The sequence below is a fragment of the Trifolium pratense genome, linkage group LG7, assembly GCF_020283565.1.
Source record: "Trifolium pratense cultivar HEN17-A07 linkage group LG7, ARS_RC_1.1, whole genome shotgun sequence".
In the NCBI taxonomy this organism is placed as follows: Eukaryota; Viridiplantae; Streptophyta; class Magnoliopsida; order Fabales; family Fabaceae; genus Trifolium; species Trifolium pratense.
The window spans coordinates 6029960-6054174 of NC_060065.1; the positions used below are offsets into that span (position 1 = coordinate 6029960).

The window sequence follows — 24215 nt, forward strand, 5'->3', positions numbered from 1 at the left end:
GCTATAAAATCCACCAATTTTCATTTGCTATCTTTCTTCGCATGTAGCTTCAAATCAATGTCTTCTTCTTCATGATTTAGGTCAAAAACCTCTAAAAACACTTGAAAATGGTCTTTATTTCCATGTAATGACTAACGTCATCAATGATGATTTGAAAGACGTGATGAAACAGCGAATGGAATTCCTGAAAATTGATATAACCGGGAATGGAATCCTTCCGTTGGAATTCTCTCAATGGCGAAATAACATCAATAATAACATCAATAAATATACTTATGTAGAACTAATGATCTAGCGAACTTCTTAATAGATAGCATAATAAGGAATATTATCAACCTTTTACATGATTCTGAAACCAACAAATTAAATGACAAACTCACTACAATAACAATTAAAAATAATATGAAGCAAATTACAAATTATAACGAAACTGTTCTTAATATTGATAACTTTGCAACAACTTCAGAAACACACTATCAACAAAATGGCAACGACCCAAAGAGAAAAAAAATAGAATTTAAAGAAAACTTTTGAAAAACTCAACCGTGATTCAAAATTGGTGTGAGATGTGTGAGAATCTGCACTATTTATAGCTAAAAATATAAGATATCAAAATAATTACCCCCAAAATAATTAGCCCCTTATTTTATGCATGCTGTAAACCTAAAAAAGTAATTGTGAATTAATACTCATCAATTTATACAATTGAATTTGAAATTAGAAACAAAATCACACAAATTGAAAGCCACAAATGAACAATAATGTACCATTCAATCACATATTAATTATTTTCGTTTTTTCTTATCTCCATAGGATTATGCCTTATTAATATTAATATTATAATTAATATTATACTATTATAATATTATGATATTATAATATTATATTAATTTATTTTATTTTATTTGTTTGAAATGGATACACTTTATGTTATTTACAACATCATTTAAATATTATTGAAAAATAAACATTAATTTTTTTATTTAAAAGTAAATTTCGAATTTTAATTTTTATGAAAAAAATCAAATGTGAATAAAAAGATTATAAAAATGGATTGGTCAAAAAAAATATAATAAGAATAATTCATAATGATTGTAAAGAGAAATTAAAGAGAATTGGTAATGTTATTAAAAAAAAAAAATTAAAATGTATTCAATTGTTTCCTTTTGAATAATTATTTTTGAATTAACATTAAATACGATTTATAAACAATAATTGAGAAATGATTGAATTTTCAAATTAGCCAAAGATTCTAAGTAAAATGATATCATCATGTATTAGAGAAATTGCAAAGGCCTTCATAGTTAGCCACATAGGAATTGGAGAAATATTAGAATGCCACGTAAGACATGGATCAAGGAAATGGTGCCACATAGGAATAAGACTATGAGAGAGAAACTCCTAAATATATAAATAATAGATTAAATACTCTCACTAGTTGTACTCAAAAATAAAATAAAAAATACTCTCACCAGAATTTAATAAGAAAGTTTTTATTTTTTAGATTCATTGAGAGTCTAATATATTTGTCATTGTCAATATTATAAACCAAGTATATTAGATACTAAATGAATCTAAAATGTAATATTTTTTTTCTTATATTAAAAACTAGAGAGTGAGTACATTTTCTTAAAATAAAAAAAAAGTGAGTACTTAATTTTTAGATTCATCGAGAATCTAATTTTTTCTTATTTTGAAATCATATAACCTTTTACTTTTATAAAAAATAAAATAAAATCCTTGTGGCAAATTTTTTATTTTTTACACAAACAAATTAATCTCACACACACAAAATGAAGGACCGGAGTTTGAACTCTGATCATGAGATCTAACTTAGCAATTTCGGCATTTACGCCAATTGAACTAAAAAAATTGGACATCCTTGTGGCAAAATTATAAAATTAATTTTAAATATTTGAAATTTCAATTAACTTTTGTAGTTTTATAATTTTTTAATCTAAATTTCAGATTTTACTTAATTTTTAGATTTCACTATATTTACTTTTTTTTTAAAAAAATCATAATCTTTTTTTTTACTATATCTTAAACTAACGTTTTATCAATTTACATTCATTTATACTTTTACAAAAATATTTTTATCATTTGTTATATTTAATTATTTATAAAAATAAAAAAGAAGAAGTGCTTAAGTTGTTTCCCGGATGATTCAATCCAACAACAACAAGGATTGGTTACCCAACCTTATTTAATTTGATCAAGCAAAATCATGATGGATTGTTTGTAGTTAGTATTAAACCTAATGTTTTCAAGATATGAACCAACTAGCTGGCTTAAGAAGACAGACAGCCTTTAAAGCATGATGTAGCAAACGAAGGATACATCATATCTTGTACGGATTAATTATCTTCTTTTCTTTTTGCATTTTTCATACCAAACATTAGTGATCTTGAAAAATACTCCAATATGAGAGGGTACTTTATGAACCCGTTATAGATTAGCCAAATTAAGCAAAATGTGGGGTATTTTTCTTTAGTTTTCAACACTGATATCTCATTCATTGGACCGTCTAATCTGGTTCGGGTGTCAGTTCTGATATCAAGTGGTTCTGACCCTCTCCCGGTCGCAGTTACAGGGATTGAACTGTAGTTCTTCCTACCAAATTCACGTTAATCACCACCGAACCAACAAACGATCGATAAAATGCGGGGCTATTTTGGTTTCTTGATGTGGATGCTTGTCACACTTGATGCTAGTGCGATGGTTACACAGCCACAGCTATCCATCGACCCACTTTTGTCTAAACAGCACTAAACTGTTTTTTTTTTTTTTTCTTTTATATTTTGAGGCAACATCACATGTTATAATTATGATTCAAATATTCTAAAAAAAGATAAAGTCAAATCTCATCTTGCTCTCCTTCACACAAAAAATACGGGATCTAATTAGCTAAGATAAAGGCAACATAATTATAGTAGCCCCTCATCTCATTCTCATCTGTAATGAACTCATCCTATTTCATATAGCCTTAATTATCCCCTCACATAATTGTTAGTAGATGAACTCATTCTCGTAATTTGTCTCATGTACACTTCTTTTTTTACTGGCTCATATATTTGACTATATAATATTAGATTGTTATGATCATGTTAATATATGTCTTAAAAGTACATATTAAGTTATCTAAAATTAAAAATTTGCTTTTAATAATACAAAAGGATCACGTTATATGTCCTAAGAGTAGAATATTCATATATCTTATGTCAAAATTTATTCTCCTCTAATTGAATTTGAAACTTGTAATCCACAACATAGTAGTTGCATTGCATGTTGTGAATGTGATGATACATAATACATTCCCTCCTTAATTTATCTAAATTATGGCAAATAAATTTGTAAATATATTTTTATGTCAATATTATTGCTATTTTTTTTTTTACGGTAAATATTATTGCTATTTGTAAATGTACTTTGTAAATATATCATATGAACCTCAAGCTTTCTTTGGTTGGATTAATGAGGATTGGGATAAAAAAATTGGTTAGGGCTAATATTAAGATTGAATTATATATACATAACACACAATTTAACCTAACCCATCTGTCATACACCCCTACCATCACGGGTGTGGAGATGAAATAATTTGAAAGTCCAATCTCGTACGCATTGATTGAGGAACATATTGTTGGTTCATATTTAATTTTGGTCTCACCAACTAATATAGATCAAAGACTTCTTTCTATTTTGCAATCAAGTCAGAACTGAACCAACAACAAGTACACCCAGGCTGTACCAGGGGTTCCTAACTCCAATATTCTCAGATTCTATTCTATGGGTACAATACAGATCAGATGAAATAAAGAAAGGGTTATGTTAACTTGTGCCCTAAGGGCACATGTTAAGCGACCTAAAAATAGAAATAGAGCATTTAATGATAGAAAACATTTAATGTTTAGAGAATTGAATATACCACAAGTTCAATAAATTTTTTCCACATTTATCTTCTTAATATGTGCCCTTAAGAGCATAAGTTAACATTCTCCATAAAGAAAAAATATCACACAATAAATGTTTTTTCATTCGCACTGTCTAAAAATATGACTAAATTGTTAATGGTCTTAAGTATCTACCACATGATTTTGGCAAAATTTAGAAATTTTAACATGAGTTAAATTAAAAATGATATTTAAATGTCAAAAATTTCATTTAAAAATAACGAAAATCGCAGCATAGAAATCAAATTTTAAAATCATATCTTCTAACTATACCCAGGCTACGCATAAAAAACACTAAAAAAATGTACATTAATTTAATAACAGAGACTAAGACTACGTGCAGAGAAAAGAAAATTCACCAATTTTTTTATGGGGAACGAAAATAAAAGTTTTTTTATAGAGAGAAAAAATATATTAAAACCTTTTTAAGAAAAATAAAAAACCTGGGTCATAAACCTAATCTAAGAAAATAAATAAAAGGGTTGAAAAAAAAAAAGTTCTAAAATATAATGAATTATGATATTAATTAATTCCTAAAAATAAAAATGAAATGTTTTTGTCCTTCTAAATTTTCATTTTCATTTTTTAACTCTAATGACTAATTTATGTTCAAGATGACCCTTTTTGTTTTGAAGGTGTGTCCATGTTATGTACTCTATTATGTCAATCCTCGAGAATTTCATTATAAATAAAATTGAGGAAATAATGTTTGTATCTAGATTATTGGATCAAAAACATGTGATAATATTTTAATTAGAAAAGTAAAGTAAAGTAAAGTTGGTCGATGGTTAAGATGTACAAATTGAGAAAAATTGAGGGAAAAAATTGAGAGGATCCTTGCTCTCAATCATCCATATGTCGAAGTTAAACAGTGTCCCTAGGGATATTTTTTAAGCATCTTAAATAGTAAGTTTGTTGGTTTTTTTATGAAAACGTGTGAAATCAACACATTGAAAATTAAAATGTTTCATTTTTTAAATAAATTATTTTTTTAAATGAAATGTTTAAAGAATGCCCCGATGACACTCGTTAGCAAGACCTTATAATTTACTCCATCCGGCCTCATATATAAGCAAAAGTAGTTTTTTTTAGATTCATTAGAAAATAAATGTATTTAGTCTAAAATATAGACTGAATACATCATTTTTTCGATGAATCTAAAAAAGCTATTTTTGCTTATATATATATATATATATATGAGAATGAGGAAATACTACTTTTATGTTACCTTAACTAATGTCCTTACCCTAACATAATAAAGAAAGAAAAAGCACCTTAGAATCCTTAGAAAGTTTTAATGTTTGACTGGACATTTAATTTTATGTGATTGTCAACAACAAAATTTAAATTCATGTCGTGTGATGAAATTAAATTTAATTAACTCAAAGAATCAAAAGTTCGTCTGGACAAATATCCTCGATAAATTAGTTAGCTGAACGAATTGAAAAACCTCAATAAGATGAATTTCTTTAAATATAAATTGAGTTTCTATTTCTAGGTTAAGTTTCCATGCTACAGTGCATTGATAAATTTGAATTTTTAAGTAGAATTTATTTATTTTACCTTTTAATTTCAATGACTATTAGAATTGTTTTATTTTATTATTTCCATCACAATAACTACTAGAATTGTTCATGACTGGTTTCAACGTCGAGCTCGGCCCAATATGACTTTGACCCAAGGTCACGTCCTCTTACTCAACAGCCACAGAAGCCAGCTCTTATGTAACAACATACGTCAAAATGATTGACCCTTACTACTGTTTATAATTTTTCATCCATTATTTTGATTGTCATTGATGTATTGGCTCCACATTATGGACTATATATACTCTTCTCATGCAAAAAAGTTATATACGATTCATTTTTACTCTAAAACTTTCGCTTCACGCAATTATAAATTGAGTGTCAGAGTGTCTATAGTTACAACCTCTTTTTCACCACCACCACCACCGTACCGAAGAGGATACACCAGCCGTGTCTATCTAATCAGATAAGATCAAAAATATTTAATTACTATTTTGATGAATTGAATATTTAAATTACCTTTTCAATAGTCAAATAAGATTTTTAATAACATACTACATAAATAAAAGGCAAACATTATTATTCGATGTATTTAAATATATTTAACTATTTTACCATACAAAATACTAAATTAACACACACAAACAAATTTATCAAAAATTTAAATTAAATGAATATATTGTCATTTTTAACCTTAGTGAAAAATGAAAATAGTTAGCACTAGAGAGAGGCAAGTATATGTATATGTATAGGGTAATATAAAATGCTTGGTCCAACTCCAATCTATATATGATTAATCAAATATCAAACTTCAAAGACCCTTGTGGTGGAAAAAGAAGAAGAAATTCCTAGATTCCAACACCCTCATTTTTTTACTTACATGTTGCAAAACAATGAAATAAATGAATGAATGAACAAGTAAAGTAAAAGGTTCCTTCACAGTCTTCCCAATCCATATTAAAAACCCAATCCATTCTTCCCAAAAACACAATTCACACTTCAAACAAAAACCCTTTCTCCTTGGATCCTCTTTCACATTCCCCAAAATCCCAAAAAAAAAAAAAAAAATCAACAACCTCAAAAACAAATCTTAAAACACAACACAAACCTCAAAAATACACAAACCTCAAAAAAATGTCATCACCTTTCCCTTCTTGTTTCCGCCCCTCTCCAACCAACGACGACAACAACCGTCATTCACCACCACCTCCACCGCCGCCGCCACATTCAACTAACCCTAATCTCGCCACCTATCTTTTTCAAACTGATATAGGTTTAGTTTCTTTGACTTGGTCACGTTCCATTCTTGGTCGTTCTCTTCATGTTCAACTTCATCATCACCCATTTGATTCTCCACCATCTAACCCTTCTTCTTCATCTTTATCTTCTTCTTCTTCTTCTTTTCAGCTTCACATCAAACCCTTCATTTTCTGGAAAAAACATGGAACCAAAAAGCTCTCTTCGAATACCCATTTGTTCTGGAATCTCTCAAAAGCCAAATTCGGGTCAGGACCCGAACCGAACTCCGGTTTCTACTTTGCTGTTGTTGTTGATAATGAGATGACCCTTTTGGTTGGAGATTCTAACAAAGATGCATATGCAAAATCTAAGTCGAAAGAGCCTAAGAATTTTCAGTATTTGGTGATGAAAAGAGAGCATGTTTATGCTAACAAAATCTATAACACGAGAGCGAGGTTTGGTGGGAAAATGAGAGAGATTCAGATAGATTGTGGTGGAAGGGATCATTCGAAGCTTTGTTTCAGTGTTGATGGTGAAAAAGTGTTGCAGATTAAGAGATTGAAATGGAAGTTTAGAGGGAATGAAAGAGTTGAAATTGATGGTGTTTCTGTTCAGATCTCATGGGATGTTTATAATTGGTTGTTTGTGAAAGATAATAGTGATGGACATGCAATTTTTATGTTTAAATTCGAAGAAGAAGACGATGAACAACAGCGCGGTAAAGATAGGAGTTTGATGAATTTATGGACTCAGCAGAATATGAATTTGGGATTTTATGAGAAAATGGGGAAGAGTTGGTCGTCTTCGTCGGTTTCAATGGCTTCTTCTGGTGGATCTTTTGGTGCAAGTTCATCTGTTTTGGAATGGTCTAGTGTTGAAGAGAATGAATTGGTTGTTCCTGTTGGGTTTTCTTTGCTTGTTTATGCTTGGAAACGATGAATGCGCTCGGCTTAATGGTGATTCTGATTCTGCTTCTGGTTGCATTTTGTTCTGTTTTTATGATTATGATGATTTTAATTAGACAGTGATGATGCTAACTAGTTATAAGTTTAGATTTTTAATTTTGTTACACCCTACTAACTCAATTGTTTCATGAACATAGTGATTGAATAAGTGTAGTTTAGAATTTTGATGCTTGTGAGAATTCAATGATTTAATATTTTAGATCTAACTGATTATTCTTTACAATGGAGAAGAGAAGATCATAGATAGCATTAGTTGGATTTAAGGCCTTTGTATTTTTTTTTTTAATTTTACTTTAAGTGTATTGGCTTAAGGATTGTGGAACTTGCAATGCAATGTGAATGTCACATTCTTTTGTAACTCGAATTGTTTGTTGGAGCTATCACGTTATGAAAATGAGAATCATATTGATTATTTCATGATCGAACCAATTATTGCTTTCATCTTGTTGTTGATGACTTTCTGAAGTAGAAAAGTTTAGTCTTGTGATCTTCTGATTAGAATTACAATTAGTACTATAACTTTACTTTAGTTTTTCCCTTGTGTTGAAATCTTTGTGTGCAAGTGTAATGTTCATAGTTGTTGGTGGTGTGGTGTGCAATCTAAGTGTTGGACCAAATTACATGATATGAGGAGGTTGAGTGAGGATTTGGATTATGTCCGTAATCACAACCTTATTCAGTCACACACATCTCAATTGTTCGCTTAAGATTGAATTGTTCAGATTTGTTTAAAAAACTAATCTTGAAACCTGAACAATTCAATCTGGAATAACCAACTGAGATGTGTGTGATTGAATAAGGTTGTGATTACGGACAACTTGGATTCGGGATTGGATTCTTGAAGTGGAGGTAGGACCTATTATTGTTTTTGATGGATTGGCAATTGCAAATGGCAGCTAAGATTGTAGTTGTAGAGACGGTGGCCAGCTTTGTGTGACCAATACTAAAATGTCAAGTTAGTTGACCAAGTCCACAATGAATGACTCAATCAATTCAATTGTTGGATTCGGTTCAATTGGAATTTGGAATTGAACGGTTATATTAGTTGACAACTCAACCAATACAATAATAGAATACGTACTATTGAGTTTTCTAACCAAAACATAAAAACTTAATAAGGTTTGAAGATTAAGATATTATAGGAAAGTGCATAAGTAATTTGGTTACAAGCAGACAGACTCGTTTGTTGCGTTGCGTTGCCTAACGAGTGGGTTGTTTGTCGTGTGGACCACACATGAGATGAGATGATTGATTCTTCTGTTAGTCTTGTGAACACCAGAAGAAGTAGAAATTAAATTTAATTCAATTAATTAATTAAATTAAAAGCCTGTCTGCCAGCGATTATTGTTGAGTAATGAAACTGTGTTGCTTTTTGCTAGTTGCTAGGTCAATAGAATCAATCAACTTTTAATTTATTTTATGTATGTATGTACAGTATGCATCTCACTTAGTTACGTGATCTAGTAATTAAGCTTTGCTAAGGAGTTACGGATAAACCCAACAATTTTTTTTTTCCTATCAGTATTCGACTTAATGGACCGCCTAATCTGATTCAGATCTGTTCTAACAACAAATGTCTCCTTCTGATTGTAATTACGAATAAACCCAACAATATTTGGATCATATAGTGCGAGTTTCTTCTAGTTTAATTAAGGTTTTGATTTTTGACTTGGAAATGCAATAACGTTAAAACTTTTATGGAGAGCATCACCGGTGAGGTCATCTCTATCCGGGTACGATTAGAGAGTTTGTGATCTAAACTTTTGTTGTATTGACTACACAATTTCCAAGTAAAACTTTCTAAATTTGAATTATTAACAAGTGCCCCTGGGGCACTATTTAGCATTTGCCAAAGATTAAATACCCGGCCAATCTAGTGTTAACTGTGAAATCAATGTTTTGTATAATAAGCAATTAGTATTTAGTAGTTAATTAATACTATTAGTTCAAAGAAAGCTAACATGTGTACAGATATTAAACCATAGACTAAGATGTTATCAGCCCTTATTTAAATCTAAGCCGATTTTTGAAAATTTGCTTTACACATTAGAACTTGAAAGTTGAAAGATCAAGTTGTAAATTTTTGGATTCCGGTTAGAGTAATTAACAACTTTTGTTCATTAGTCTTTGTACTAATCAAATTATGATACTTTTCACTTAGGATAGAGTTGGAAAATAAGCAATGCAACATGTGTAACATATTCTAAAGTCAAAGTAGGAGCTAGCTATATCATTTGAAACGTAGAGCCAAAAACACGGTGCTTTCGGTTACCTTGCTAATTTGTAGTACTTAGATTGATTTGAAGATATTTTTCAACACTAATGTCTTGGAATCATTTCATTTTTGTTTACGTAGTACTATTTTACATTTTAATTAAATTAAGGCAATGATTAAGACATTTTTATTGTTTATTTATTTGGATTGTTATGGGCTACTAGATCCCGGTAGAAAATTCTAAACAACGAGAAAATGTCTTTATAATTTGTTTAATTGTTGTCAAATTCAATTAAGAGCTCGTGTGGTCCACGAAGACTCAGAATCAACATAGCAATAGCATTATTCAAATTTACATTTTTTTTTAAAAATTTTTTTACACCGTAGCAAGTCTTCGACCCTTCATTACCACATTATTCCTTACGCAATGTGTTAGATAATAGCCCTTTCAACAATGTCAAAGTCTATCCATATTATATTATATTATATTATATTATATTATATTATATTGGTCCGAGTGAAATTAAATAGGAAAAATGTGATTAGTACAAGAAATATCACTAAAGATGGTCGATCAAGTTTTTCGAATTGTAGTTAGGAGTTGCGACAAATCTTAGTGAAGATTGGGACGGGTTACAACTCACCCAATCTCAATAGTATACTAGTTTTTTGTGTGACATTTTCGGTGACAACCTATGTTTGGAACAAGGAGTAAGTCACAATTCTAACCACATTTTTTTTTCCTTATAAAACGATGATACTAATTACTTGGTTAAATTGGAATATGTTAAATATTGCATATAAATAATGTTGAATTTTAATTGTGAGTGGTTAAGTTTCACATTAATTATGAACGAACAAAAGATTGAATATATAAGAGAGATGACTCATATACTTAATACCTAAAAAAATTTGGGGAAGACGTTCTTCTTGTGATCATGCAACATTGACTCATTGTTGTTCATGATGCTTCCCCAAACTACTCAACAACTAGTTTATTAGTACTATATGAAAAATACTAAAGATAGTAAAAATATATTGAAATTTGTGTAGTTAACCCCCCTTAAAAGTAAAAATAGGTATTGTTTTTAATCTAAAAAAAACTTGCTATTTCTTTTAGTTCCTTAACTAATGTCCCAAGCTCAATAGTTATTCTTATTATATTTACACATTTTTCAATTTTTGATCTCCCACAAAATTATGCGACTCTTTGCCACTTGTTGAAGGGAAGACCCTATTAAGGATAGTTATTCCAATCCAGCACAGAAAATTAGTAGTAATAAGACTGTTGTAATAAGACTCACAATTGGTCATGTGAGGTGAAAGATTGATGTTAGAATCATTCATGCTAGTTAAAATTGTGCAAAGAATGTTGAAGTCACAATTTGAAGGGATACTTTTCTTTTAATATTAGATTTTGATAGTTCAAATTATAGAAGTTTGAATAATTTAGTTTCTCAAATTTATAAAATGATTATAATTTAGTAGCTTAAAAATAAAAACATCAATTGATTTAGTCCTTAGTATAAATTTAGCATTTTTTTCAAAAACTTTATTAAGTGAGTCTTTTTTTAATCTATTTTTTGAAAGATTTATTTTCTTCTTCCAACTTACTTTAATTTGTTTCCCTCAATAATACTATATTTTCTAGTTCTTCTTTTTGAGCTTACTCCTATGTCTTACATTTATTATTAAGCTCCTCTTGACAACATTGTTTTGCACATTTTCACTCAAATTTGTTGCGGTTTGTTTTTAAGTTGTCTTACTATCGAATTGCTGCAGCTGGCATGGGCTTATCCCAAAAGAATAAAAAATGGAAAGAAATTAACAATGAAAGAAATGTCCACAAATTCTATAAGAATTATTGGAATAAGTCTGATGCGTATTTTGGTTCCTTTGATCATTGTATTTATTCTTAAGCTTGGAATTATTAGGTGTTCTTATCTTATCCTTTAACATACCATATTTTATTTTTATTTTACTCTCTCCTGCCCTTTTTATAATACTAAGGAATCACATTATACATAGTTATTTTTATTTAATATTGTGATAAATTTAAACTTATTTCATGTATACCTCTATTTAATTAATTAATTTAACTAACTTTCTTATTTTCAATATTATCCCTCATAATAAATGAGAGTATAAGTGAAATTAAACATTTAAAATATTTGAAAATTGGTCAAAATTTCTTATAAAAAAGAAAAAATTTACCAAAATATTTCTTATAAAAAAGAAAGTCGGGAGTATTATTATTACATGCATCATAAGACATAGGTTAAAGAAATCCATAATGCTTTCTTTAATGATATTTTGAAAGTGAGAATAGAAAATTTAATTTTTTTTTTAAAGATAGACGCAATAACAAGTATTAAAAATTCACCTATACAAAGTGGAGGAATTATATCATGACATAGAAAATTAATTTTATTGCCTCCAAAACGAAGAATTAATTTCATTTTTTTTTTGAGATATAAATATATAAATAAATGTTGTGGATCTTAACAATAACAATGAATTGATTCTTACACCCTTTAAGCAAATGGTTGGAACAAATTTTTTTCATTTTAAAAAAAATAAAACAACGATTTTTTAAAATTCAAATCAAATTATATCCACCTGAATATTTATTTTATCGACACTTTTTGTCCGAAATGGCAACTGCAGCAATGATTTCTGTGGACTCTAATGGAGCTTCATCTTCATTTTAGCTTTTATCCAAACCTGCTCAATTTTATATGGACACTACTTTCTGCTAAATAGAATTAAATTTTATAGTGATAGCAACACACTCTTCCCAATAGTCTAACGGTGCTTGGGGGTGCAAAAAGCAGGCCAATTTCATACACCACAATCAATGCATATGCATAGGCCCGTGAAGTGAACACACTAAGGCCGACTACCCAAGTCCGCCGATATGACTAAGGGTGGGCATGGTTCGGTTTTGGAAGAAAATCGAATCGAGTTGAACCAAATTGTTTTTAAAATTCATAGTAACTGAACTGAGCTGAACCAAACCGAACTGTTAAAGCGGTTCAGTTTTATGGTTTTAAACCAAACCATAACTAATTTTTCACTAAAAATAACTGAACCATTAAATCAAACCAAACCGAACCAAACTGATAATCATGAACCGAACCAAACTGTTTCAGTTCAGTTTTAAAACCGTTTGTTATGGTTCAGTTTTTTTTTATTTGGTTCGGTCTAGTTTGGCGATTTGGTTTTTGAGTTTTTTTGCCCACCCCTAGATATGACAATATAACCTGCCCCCTCCCCCCCCCCCCCCCCCCCCCACACCTCTACTAGATGCTCAACCCTAACCTCTAGTGTTTCAGATACATATGCTTCACATGATCCTTTGGGCTATAATGTCTGATTTTGCACCAACGAGAAGATCCATAATTTCAACAATGCCTAACCTCACACCAACAAAAAAAATAATTAGTACTAGCATCTATATCTGAAGCAACATAAACAAATTAAGAAAAAAAATGTCTCGATAAAATCAAGTTTTAGATTATGAAATCCAAATATAATTTAGATTCTAGAATCCCAAGTGTAAAATCCTAAAATTTAATATTCGTAGAAGTAGGTTCCAAACCATGTATAGCAAACATTCGAATTTTAGAACTCAAACATATAAAATGAAGTTTGGATTCTAGAAGCAGATTTTTTTTGAAAACTAGGGGTGGTGTGATGGGTGTATGGGAGGAAAGAAATTCGCATATAACCTACTACTCATATCCACATATGTATATTTCAACTGAAAAATGCTACAATCAGATAGTGTATTTTAGACGTGTAGGGAGACAGATTAAGAAATTATTTGTTTCGGACTGAACCATGGCTCAATACAAGCGACCCAAGTACTCTAAGTCAAGTCCAAACCCAATGCATTTCAGCGGCTTCCCACACAAGCTAGAGGTAATGAACATAATGTTACAGTGACTCTCCTACAACGAATACTCTCTTTGCAACTCTAATAGGACTAGTTGTCATCGATTGTCACTAACCAATCTCCCTCTATATATGGACAAGGCTTTGGCGCCAGGTACACAATTCAATAATTTTTCACTTCGCTCCTCCTTGATCATATATTGACTTGGACGTTGGAGAGATAACCATAGTACCAGAAACCTAGCCCCGCAGTATCCATTCCGAACGAAGTCATCAAATTTTATGAAAATTTTGTTCAGTTAAGAGCATTATCAAATTTCATAGAGGTCAACTAGGTGGCCGTTCCTTTAGCTGAGTTTTCTTTTTCCATTGATGTTTCAGTTAGGATTTTAAATTTTGGTTATAATTTACTTTTTCCGCCTCTCTCAATTTGGGAGAGGATTTTGGGTTCTGGTTCCCTTATTCATTTGAAAAAATAAACAAATACATTTTTCATTATCTTAAAGCACAAATTTGAAGTTTCAGAAATTTCGACTACAAGAATAGACCATTTTCCTCGACTCACAATATTCCAGTGAAGTTACAATGCTCTACACAAAGAACACATTACTACTTGCTACATCAGGTAAAGAAGCTAAACAAACACAGCCCATAAATGTAAAAACAAAGATACTTTCCATTCATTGAAGAAAGAAAGCATCTTAAAAAAAGAACAGAGACAAAAAACTCACACAAAGCAACCATTCCATAGTATCTAGGTCAATTCTATGGCGCACAAGTGAGACAAATCTTAAACCATACACAAGTATGTTTTCACTATTGGATCAGTAAATCTCACCTTTAAATTAAATAAGATATGATAAGACTAATTGATCTAATGGTAGAAAAAAAAACTTGTGCATGATACCAAAGTAATATATTTGTGCGAATTAGACAAAGCCTAATATCGATCTATTGCAACATATGAAACATATACAGCAAAACAGAAAGATTGAGCAAATAAACAACTTTCTGCTCTGAATAATCTTAGGTTGCTTACACAATTCTCGACTCAAACACTATGCTTTAGGGGCTAACTCCTGTCAAATCATTACTTTACTGTTAATGTTGAGGTTGAAGAAGCTTTCATCAATGATGGAGGAAGGCAATGTCTTGATGAAGCTTGACGATTAGAGGAAGCCTCATACCGGCTGGACTGACTTCTGATTTTCCTCTTTTCTCTTTCTTCAACCTTTTCTGATGTATCTTGCCGAACCTTTGTTTCATTCAAGCCAGGGGGAAGAACACAGTTGCAAAATAGACCTTCATAATTAAGAAGAATGTCTTCCAATTAGAATTAGAATCATGAAATGCTTACTAGTTGTTTGATTCATTCACAATACATAGCATAGGAATACCAGTCACATAACAAGTACATAATAATTTAAGATTAGCAAACAATACCATAAGCATAAGCATAAGCATAAGCGGCTAGTGAATTCCCTTCCCCCCTTAAGGTGGATAAGTGGGATGACTGGGGTTCGAACCCCGACCCCCTGCATATATAATGTAATGTCTCAGCCAACTGAGACAAGCTCATGGGACGCATTTTATTGATACTACCTTGTTACTAAATATAGAACTCTATGATGTTTAAATCACAAAATGAAGAGTTGGTGCTAATATCAAATTTGTTAATAATTGAAATTTTTTTTTCTAACTTTACACTTCATACATTCATATTAGTATTTATGGTTAACTTAGTAGTTACGAAAAAATATGTAATTGTAAACTCTTCTTATATTGAGTCTAAGTCAACCCTACAAAATTGGTAGCTGGCCTAGCAGATCGTGAAGGAGACTATAATACCTCTTATAATTGGGAGTTGAACCTAACTTAACTCTACAAATCCGACTTGTAATTGTGAACTAATGAAGAATATTTTGAATCTTTGATAAAAAACTATTTGAACACAGTGAGTTTCTATCCATCAATCACACATGAACACAGTGAGTTTGTATCCAACAAAGCTAAAAATAAAAAAACCAGATTCAGGGTAAAGTTATATTGAAATGCAATGAGAAAAAAAGTAAGCAAATTTTGATATTTTCTTACCAAGTCTTGCAAGTCGATTAACCCAACGAGGAATTGATTTTCCAGTTAATTTGTAACAAACATCAGCACAAAAATGGTTACAATTTTTGGAAATAAGATGATAAGAATTTCCAGAATACTCTTGAGCTAGTTTCTCCATAAATTCACGAACATCTTTCATACCCAGATCCGTTGTTCCAATAAAAATAGATTTTCTAAAAGTGAAACCAGGACAGTTTTTTGGTTGAACTTCAAAAATTCCTGTTGTGTCATTCTCATGTGCTCCAAAACCATATTCAATACCATGAACTACAATAAAAAACAAAACAAAAAATAATTAAAAATATATACTACTAGTAATAATTTTTTTAATAATCTAGATTAATTAATTAATTACCTTGTACTCCTGAATGATAAACTCCAAGACCAAGCCAATATGCATAACCGTTAATAGGTGTGAGGTCATATACGTTAAGATAAACAGGAACGGTTCCTGGTTTCTTCTTCCTTGGACCTGCTACAAATTTAAACAACATTGTTTGTTGTTGTTTTTTGTTACTAGGTTGTGTTTTTTTTTTGTTGGGTGTGAAATGAAATTATAAAGAGTTTATTGTTTGTGATATTTTGTGGTGAGTTTTGGAGGAAAAAGAAGAGCCAAGAAAAAGAATAAAAGTGGAAATGAAATAGTGGCAATATGTGAGTGTGGATGGATGGGGATGGATGTAATATTGGTATCCACCGGCGGCCGAAAGTGGCTTCTTATTGCTTCACCCACCTTCCACTTTTTTTTTTTTTTTGAGAAGTTCACCCACCTTCCACTATTCTTTTATTTTTAGGAGAATGAAAATATGAGCCGGGGACGTATTAAAAAGATAAATGTGAAAAAAATTTATTGAATATATAGTGTATTCAATTCTCTAAATAATAAATTCTTTATATTGTTAAATGTTACTCCTTCCGTCCCAAAAAGAATGATCCAGTTGACCGAAACACGCATGCCAATGCATAACTTTGGCGACTAATATCTTTAATTGTATAATAGTAAAAATTATAAAAAATTGATATTTTGAAAATACCCATCGAGACGAATCTAACATCTTATATGTTAATATTTATTTTTATTTATTAGTAGAAAAATATGGTCAAAACAATATATATGAATAGTGCATATATTCAAAATGGGTCATTCTTTTTGGGACGGAGGGAGTATATTTTTATTTTTAGATAGTTTAATATGTATCCTTATGACACAGGTTAATCTGATTCTTATTTTTATTTATTTATTTTTTTAATGTTTAAATTGTAGTAGCCACTAACCATAATAATTGGTCTTCCTCGTGTCCATGTTTTTTACTCCCACCTTCCTTTCTTAAAGTACTCCTCTCATCAATACAATACAAACCATAAAACTATTTGCTGTCTTTTTCAATTACTCTACTAGCTATACTTCCTCCATTCAAAATTATAAGAGAATTTTTTTATTTTTTTATTTATCCTAAATTACAAAAAAATATAAGAAGTATTTTTATATTTTTGTTTTTTTGGTGAAGAGTATTTTTATATCTTAACTATTGTCTTGAGTGAGTTCTCACGCTTGTTTTTATACATTTGGGATTGAGGGATACTAGTACACCATACTTCATCTTGCAACAATTATAAACAAAATTGTATTTTTTTGATTTATCGAATACTTGATGTATTTGGACCATTATACAAAGTAAATACATCTGTTATTTAATATAAAAATGTATTTTTGCTTATATTTATGGCCAAAAAAACTCATTTATGGTGTGTTTAGTTTGAGACAAAAAAGGAAAAATATGAAAACTAATTAATGAACTTGAATTTCAAGAAGAAATATAAATCATGCATTTAATCAAAGTATGTCTTATAAAATGAGATCAAAGAGTACTTAAATTTGAGGAGAAAATAACCTTCCGTTTGGTTGAGTGAGAAGAAAGTAACAGGAAAAAAGTTACGAAAACCGATGAATAAATTTAGAGTACGTTCAAATTCATTCATTAATTTTCATAATTTTCTTTCCACTCAGTTAAACTAATCGGGTGCAAAGAAAGAGGCTTTGTGCCTAGGGATTGTAAAAGGAATTCATAGGGAACAGTGACGAATACTACTTTTCAGAATGGGTTGCTTAACAAAACAACAAGGGAACATGAACTTCAGTTCAGTAACGCTTGCTCAGGCTCAGCTTCGATTTCCTTCCAATTTTCGACCATAACGAAAGCCGCATGCGCCATGTCAGCGCCCATGACGCTGATTGTGATGCAGAGAGCGTGCAATTATACCTGGACATTAGTAGGTGCCAAATAGGCCCAATTATATTCTATGGGCTTTTCGGCTGTGCTATAAATAACCTAACAAAACTTGAGTATTACTTTTCATGCCTCCTGAGATTCTCAATCGCCCTCTAATCTTTTTAATTTTACTTCCCCCTCACAAGTAATGAGTGTGTAAATAATTAAAAAAAAATGCGAATTGAGTTCACTATCTAGAATACAAACCTTATAAAAATTATTATTTTTGTCTTCTTCACCCTTCTAAGTTCTATCACCTCCCATGAAACAATTTTAAATTTTTCGTCAAAAAAAATGAAACAATTTTAAATAAAATACAGTTGACAAGCTAAAATGTGAACCCTTTCCTTCATCTCGAGAAAATATTTTGAATGAAATACGGTATGAACGAGTGATTAAAAAATGAAAAAAAAAAAAGATTCAATTTAAAGAATTATACGGTGTGGTGTGTGTGTGCTTGGTCGATACTGTCACAAACACTTCGATGACCAATCAAAATATGATATTAGACGGTAGACAAATTTTTATAAATTTACTAGTTAAAGTGCATTTCGCACTCACAAAACAAACTATATTTGATTTCAAACTCTAACTAAGGAACTGTTTTTGTCAACGCATTTGTAAATGGTGGCTTTGGTCAGGTACATTAAACCCAGTGCCGGCTACTAGCATGTGCAGGGTGTGCTACGTAGCCGGGCCTCAGTTTTATCGGGGCCTCAACAAAAATTTATATGATAGTAGATCTCTGCAAAATTATGAAAAAAATTTATTCACAAAAATAAAATAAGAACTCAATATTTTTTTTAACCTGTCTTTGTTAAAAAATAATTTCAAAGGCCCAACTAAAATGGCTAAGCTTCCGGAAAAAACATAAAGTGAACAAAAAAAATACAATATGAAGATTTGTTTCGATGAATTTACTTCAAAAACTGCTATAGAAGTTAAGTGTTGCGCTTACGTAGTTAAAATGTATTTTGTTGTGATTAATTAAAATATGAATATTTTGTATGTTAGTTATAAGGATGACAATTTTTTATGTCATTAATGTTATTTACAATTTAAATAAAAATTATTCTTTCTAAATTTTTTGCATTTTTTTTTATTAAGGCTTCTATTCTTAATATTCGGAGCCGGGCCTCCAAATTGTCGGGACCGGCCCTGATTAAACCTCGTATTCATTAAGATTTTTGGTTACTGATCTCTTTTGTTTCTTCTAATTTCTCATTCCTTTTGTGTTGCAGGATAAATTGATGATCTGATAAAAAAAAATTCTTCTTCTTCTTCTTGTGCTTCTTCTATTGAATTTGAATCCCAATTTGAATGTAAATAATAAATGATAATCAAATACACTACCCCAATCACTGGTGACTGGATTGTTGGATGATTCGCCATAATCATGGTTTTATTATGTCTACTTGTAAGTGTAAATGCTGGTAATGAACTATTGCACATTGTTTTAAGTAAGATTGAAATGAGAGAAATTAATTAGTAGTATCACAAAAATGGTTATGATTTGTGATGGCCTAAAGTCATCTATTTATATAAGATTTTGTGCAACACAAACGTGCAATTTATCGACTACTATATCAAAGTAAGTAATACTAGAAGCTAACTTCGGGTAGTGTAATTGACACTCTAATTGTAGAGTTTTGTGACAAAGAAAATGTTAAACAGTGTCTCAGACACTCTTTAAGCATCCTAAATAGTAAATTTTTGTTAAATTTTATGAAAATGTGTGAAGTTACGCCTAAAAAATTGAAATGTTTCACTTTTTGAGTAAATTATTTTTTTAAATAGAATGTTTAAAGAGTGTCTCGGAGCACCGTTTAGCATGACGCTTATTATAATTCATAAACAAAGAAAAATGTGATATAATTTTCATACTATAGGTACATACCGAAACATACATGTAGATTATGGTTAAGAGTGAGAATAAATAAGATTGATCTACGGTCTAACTTACGCAGGTTCAAGTTAAGTCAAATTATTTTTTTCAAGGGTTTTGATAGCATGTGTCCAATGTTATGAAACTAAAAGTAGAAATATTCGCTTAAAATTTGTGCAATTAACTTGTGGAATTAACCTTTTAAAATGCCGTACTCAAACCTACATGTGAGGTCAGGCTTAGGTCTTCATTTATTAAAGTCTAACTCCAGACTCAACCTATTTCTACTCTGGTAAATCATTCACTTCTGCGAAAGGTAAATTTGGTATTTTGAGGGGCAATGAACATTTGGGTGGGTGGGGGGATGAGCAATTGTTTAGAGAAGAAATGGACATCACAAAACTATAATTCATGATCATAGCACATCTGACCTTACTGGAAATTCAATAAGAATTTATAATAACAAACGAAATTGAATAAGAGAATCTAATAATTAATACAAACAATGGGAAAATAACTTTGGCTAGTTAATTAATGCTAATCTATACTATAAGAGCACATTCTTAGAGCTTTAAGGATAAGTCAAGGTTCTTCACATCTTCTTGATTACTCTTCAAGGTCATATGAGTTCCTGGATTGAGCATGTCTTTTTTAACTCCTTCGAATCGACCAAGACTACCTCGCGATGTAAATCCGGTTTCCTTGTAAGTTTCCATGCCTAGTTTTCCTATTCCAGCAGGTTGTTGATTAATAAGTGTTCTTGACCAACCATGATCATGATGTCCATAATAAGTGCTTCCAAATCCATTTGATGAAGAATTATGAAAAGGCTTATCAATCATGGAGTGAGCCTTAATTCCAAGTGGTCTTAAACTACTATTACTAATATTAACACCATGAATTGGTAGTAAAGATGCCATATTTGCATAACTATGGTGAAAATGGTTTTGAAGAAATGGGATACCAAAAGTTGTTCCTTTCATCTTATGTGTTCCTATAAACCTCTGTCTTCTCTTTGCAATTGACCTCTCTCTTTTGTGAGCGTTTTGGTGTCCCCCAAGTGCTTGTGAACAATAGAATTTTCTCTTGCAGAAGTTGCAAGAAAAAAACCGTGGCTCTGATTCAGAGCCCCGAGTGTAATTTTCTAATGATGTTTTAGAAGAATTACCTGTGTCCAAATAGGTGGCTAAATTGGACTCGGAATTGCACCCAATATCGAAATCTTCACTAGGAATATTCAGATCCAATAAAGTGTCTAGCTTTGCTTCTTTTTCTTCTTCTTCTTGAAAAGTGTTTTGTTTTTCAATTTCTTGTGGATTCTGCAATAGCTCATGAGTCAATGTTTCCATTGCAGGAATGTTAATTTGGTAATACCTGCACCTATCTATAAATGGAAAAAAAGAGTGGATATGAACTTGACACATGAGGTATTCCTCTTAATAAGGTTAAGTTTATGTTTTTTCAGATGTTAACAAAAGAAAGTACTAGAATTGTTCTATGAGAGCATTGATTAATTTGAATTATACAGTAGTCGCTTATTGCATGTACAATTATGCAAATTGCATATCGATAACTGTTAAATCGAGATCAAACAATCTATATTTTGATGTCAACTTCAATATTTTTTAAATCTAAAATATCGAACTTAAAACATCAACCAATAGATCTCAATCCAACTGTCAATAATATGACAACATGATAACATGTAAGTGACTGTATGAAATCCGAATTGGAAACGTTTTTCATATTAGTTTTGATTGAAAAGTTCAGAAAAGGATTCCCTGCTGTAACTGCGTTGACGCAGTTACGGTGTGAACCGTTCGATCATAATGAATGGTCAGGATTATTTTAAAGTATATTTAATCAAAACCGTTTGAACAAAAATCAGTGGTAAAGATTCATAAACTGTGTGGTTTTTCAACTTTAGGAAATCCAGGTCCGAAAAGTTCTATAGCTGAGCTGACCACGTGGCTGGCTGGATTAGACAGAGACTCATGCAATGTAATTATAAAATGGCCCACCACATAAATATGTGGTATTTTTTTGGTTTGGTAATTGGCCTAGTGAAACATATTTTTATACATGAACCATCTAATCACATTTTATTTGGATATATATCGGTATAGTATTGAGGTGAATAATCTTGATAGGTCCAAAAATTAATAAACATAATTTGTAAATCTATCTGAACTATCCACCTCAACACTATATCAGTTGTCTAATATATATTTAATTAAGATATGTATCGGAAAATTCATCGTGTGCATGAGATGAATGGTTTAGGGTGTTTCCATTATCAACATAAAGAATTTAAGTGAGGTCTTTGTTGATGATGCATGTGGTTGTGTAGAGACAGACATATAGGGTCCGTTTGATCTGCAAAATATAAATACTGGACAGAACAGTACAGGACAGTACTAGACAGAACGGCACAAGACAAATGTTTAAGATATTGAACAAACTTTGTGTTGTACGATGTTTGGTGGACAAAATGTTATTTTGGTATTTTAGACAACTTGTGCTGAGGACAAAAAGTTGTCCCGTGATTCTGTGGGGGACAAGAATTTCAAGTTTTGTCCTATTCATTGGCCCCCAGTTTGTCAAGTATCAGGAACAGTTTTAAAATCAAACACAATACAGCAGAAGTTGTCCTGTCCAGTCACTTATTTTTTAGCAGATCAAACGCACCCATATTGTGGGATCAATGCATGATATATAGTCTTGGAATTGAGCACTAAGATACCGTTTGGTGTTGGCCTTTGGGAGTAGGAAGAAGACCATATATTAAGTGATGCAATAACCACGCGTGAGACAAAGCCAAACATTGTCATTTGTCATGTACACCAATGTTAATTACGAGCACAAACAAAATTCCTTTGTACTTGAAAGTCTATCAACCAGGACATCGTGTTCTTTGTCGTTGTTAAAATTGAACTTTGTAGGTTATATTTGGAACGGGATCAAATGTGGTTGCTATCCAGAAATTACACAATTACACGCATTAATCAATCTCAATTATTGATATAATGAGATGTGTCATATCTAAAATTTTATATTTCTTGAACTCGAGTACAAAATTAAAATGAGTCAAATGTTCGAATAACTATCTAAGGTGGCATAAAAGAGGCTTCTCTCCTTAATTTGATTAAGCGATTTTCGAAGATAGGTGGTAGGACATTTGACATGCATGCACTATCGAAAATGGCTTACAATTAATGTTCTTATAAATATGAACCTTTAGTAAATATGTGGTGTCAAATTCTCTCTCACGTTAACGTTGCTCTTGGCCGAATGTACGTAGATGATAATCAATCTCTCCACTTGACCCAATAATAACAACTTAAATATTGATGTCTAATTCTCACAAACTCGCAACAGAGTATGTATTGGCACGTGTATTAGGAACGATGAAGGTCACTTGGTCCTAGAAGAATAAAACACTAGAGCCTGATGAGTAACACAACGAGAAACCACAAAACTACCACAACCTCACCCAACAAAACAAGAATACCAACTAAAAGCTAACAAAATATCTCACACCAAAAAAAAAAAAATAGTAATTAGATGCTCCTTCAAGCCTAGAAGGCAGATGATTAATGTTATCAAAGTAATTAATTGCCTTCTTAAAAATCAATGGATCTTTTAATTTGCTTGGAGAAGATGAAATATGCTCTTTCAAGCCTTGGGAAATCTCAGCCGGAATTGTAGGTAACTCATTAATCTAACATTTTCACTACACACAACCAATGCACCATCAATTGCATTTGGAAAAAAAAAAAAAAACAAAAACTTGCATTAGTTCTACTTCTTGAACGCAAACAAAGATGAACCCCTCCATAGAACCTTCTTCCACGCAAATGTCGTCTCCTTCATGTGATTTTGACGATTTATCTTCCTTTCCCGGCAATGTTGCACTCTTGAACCATTCGTGAATTGCATCACCTCGAAATCCACCAAAGAAACATGGAATGAGTCTAATTTGATTTTCCAATCCTCTAATGAAAAACTTGTGTTGGTAGTCTTTTATTTGTAGCAAGGATTGATTTTCAATGAAAATCAAATGTTTTGTTTGGATTAGAACTTAACGAACCTATCTATCACCAAAAATTTAAATAACCTAACTATTATCTAAAAAACTTAAAGAATTCCT

At 30.9% G+C, this 24215-nt stretch overlaps 3 protein-coding genes across 3 annotated transcripts; 1 reads left to right on the top strand and 2 right to left on the bottom strand.

Moving 5' to 3' along the window:
- Positions 1-6259: 6259 nt before the first annotated feature.
- On the top strand, positions 6260-8108 carry LOC123898455. The gene has a single exon (XM_045949416.1). It carries the CDS (start codon positions 6614-6616, stop codon positions 7655-7657), a length of 1044 nt encoding a protein of 347 aa, XP_045805372.1. The 5' UTR covers positions 6260-6613; the 3' UTR covers positions 7658-8108.
- A 6163-nt stretch (positions 8109-14271) lies between these two features.
- Positions 14272-16680, bottom strand: LOC123899184 (deSI-like protein At4g17486). Its single transcript, XM_045950256.1, has 3 exons — positions 16266-16680; positions 15890-16177; positions 14272-15097 (listed from the first exon to the last, which is right to left on the bottom strand). The coding sequence occupies exons 1-3, from the start codon at positions 16402-16404 to the stop codon at positions 14886-14888; spliced, it is 639 nt and encodes a 212-aa protein (XP_045806212.1). The 5' UTR covers positions 16405-16680; the 3' UTR covers positions 14272-14885.
- A 3820-nt stretch (positions 16681-20500) lies between these two features.
- LOC123898424 (zinc finger protein 1-like) lies at positions 20501-21543 on the bottom strand. The gene has a single exon (XM_045949368.1). The coding sequence runs from the start codon at positions 21487-21489 to the stop codon at positions 20629-20631; it is 861 nt and encodes a 286-aa protein (XP_045805324.1). The 5' UTR covers positions 21490-21543; the 3' UTR covers positions 20501-20628.
- Positions 21544-24215: the final 2672 nt, after the last annotated feature.

Excerpts from the sequence above, each read along its gene's own strand:
- LOC123898455 (XM_045949416.1), top strand. The coding sequence starts at position 6,614 with ATGTCATCACCTTTCCCTTCTTGTTTCCGCCCCTCTCCAACCAACGAC.
- LOC123898424 (XM_045949368.1), bottom strand. The coding sequence starts at position 21,489 with ATGTGTCAAGTTCATATCCACTCTTTTTTTCCATTTATAGATAGGTGC.
- LOC123899184 (XM_045950256.1), bottom strand. The coding sequence starts at position 16,404 with ATGTTGTTTAAATTTGTAGCAGGTCCAAGGAAGAAGAAACCAGGAACC. Across the intron at positions 16,178-16,265 it reads TTATCATTCAGGAGTACAAG|TTCATGGTATTGAATATGGT; the intron begins GTAATTAATTAA and ends TTTTTATTGTAG. Across the intron at positions 15,098-15,889 it reads TAATCGACTTGCAAGACTTG|GTCTATTTTGCAACTGTGTT; the intron begins GTAAGAAAATAT and ends TTAATTATGAAG.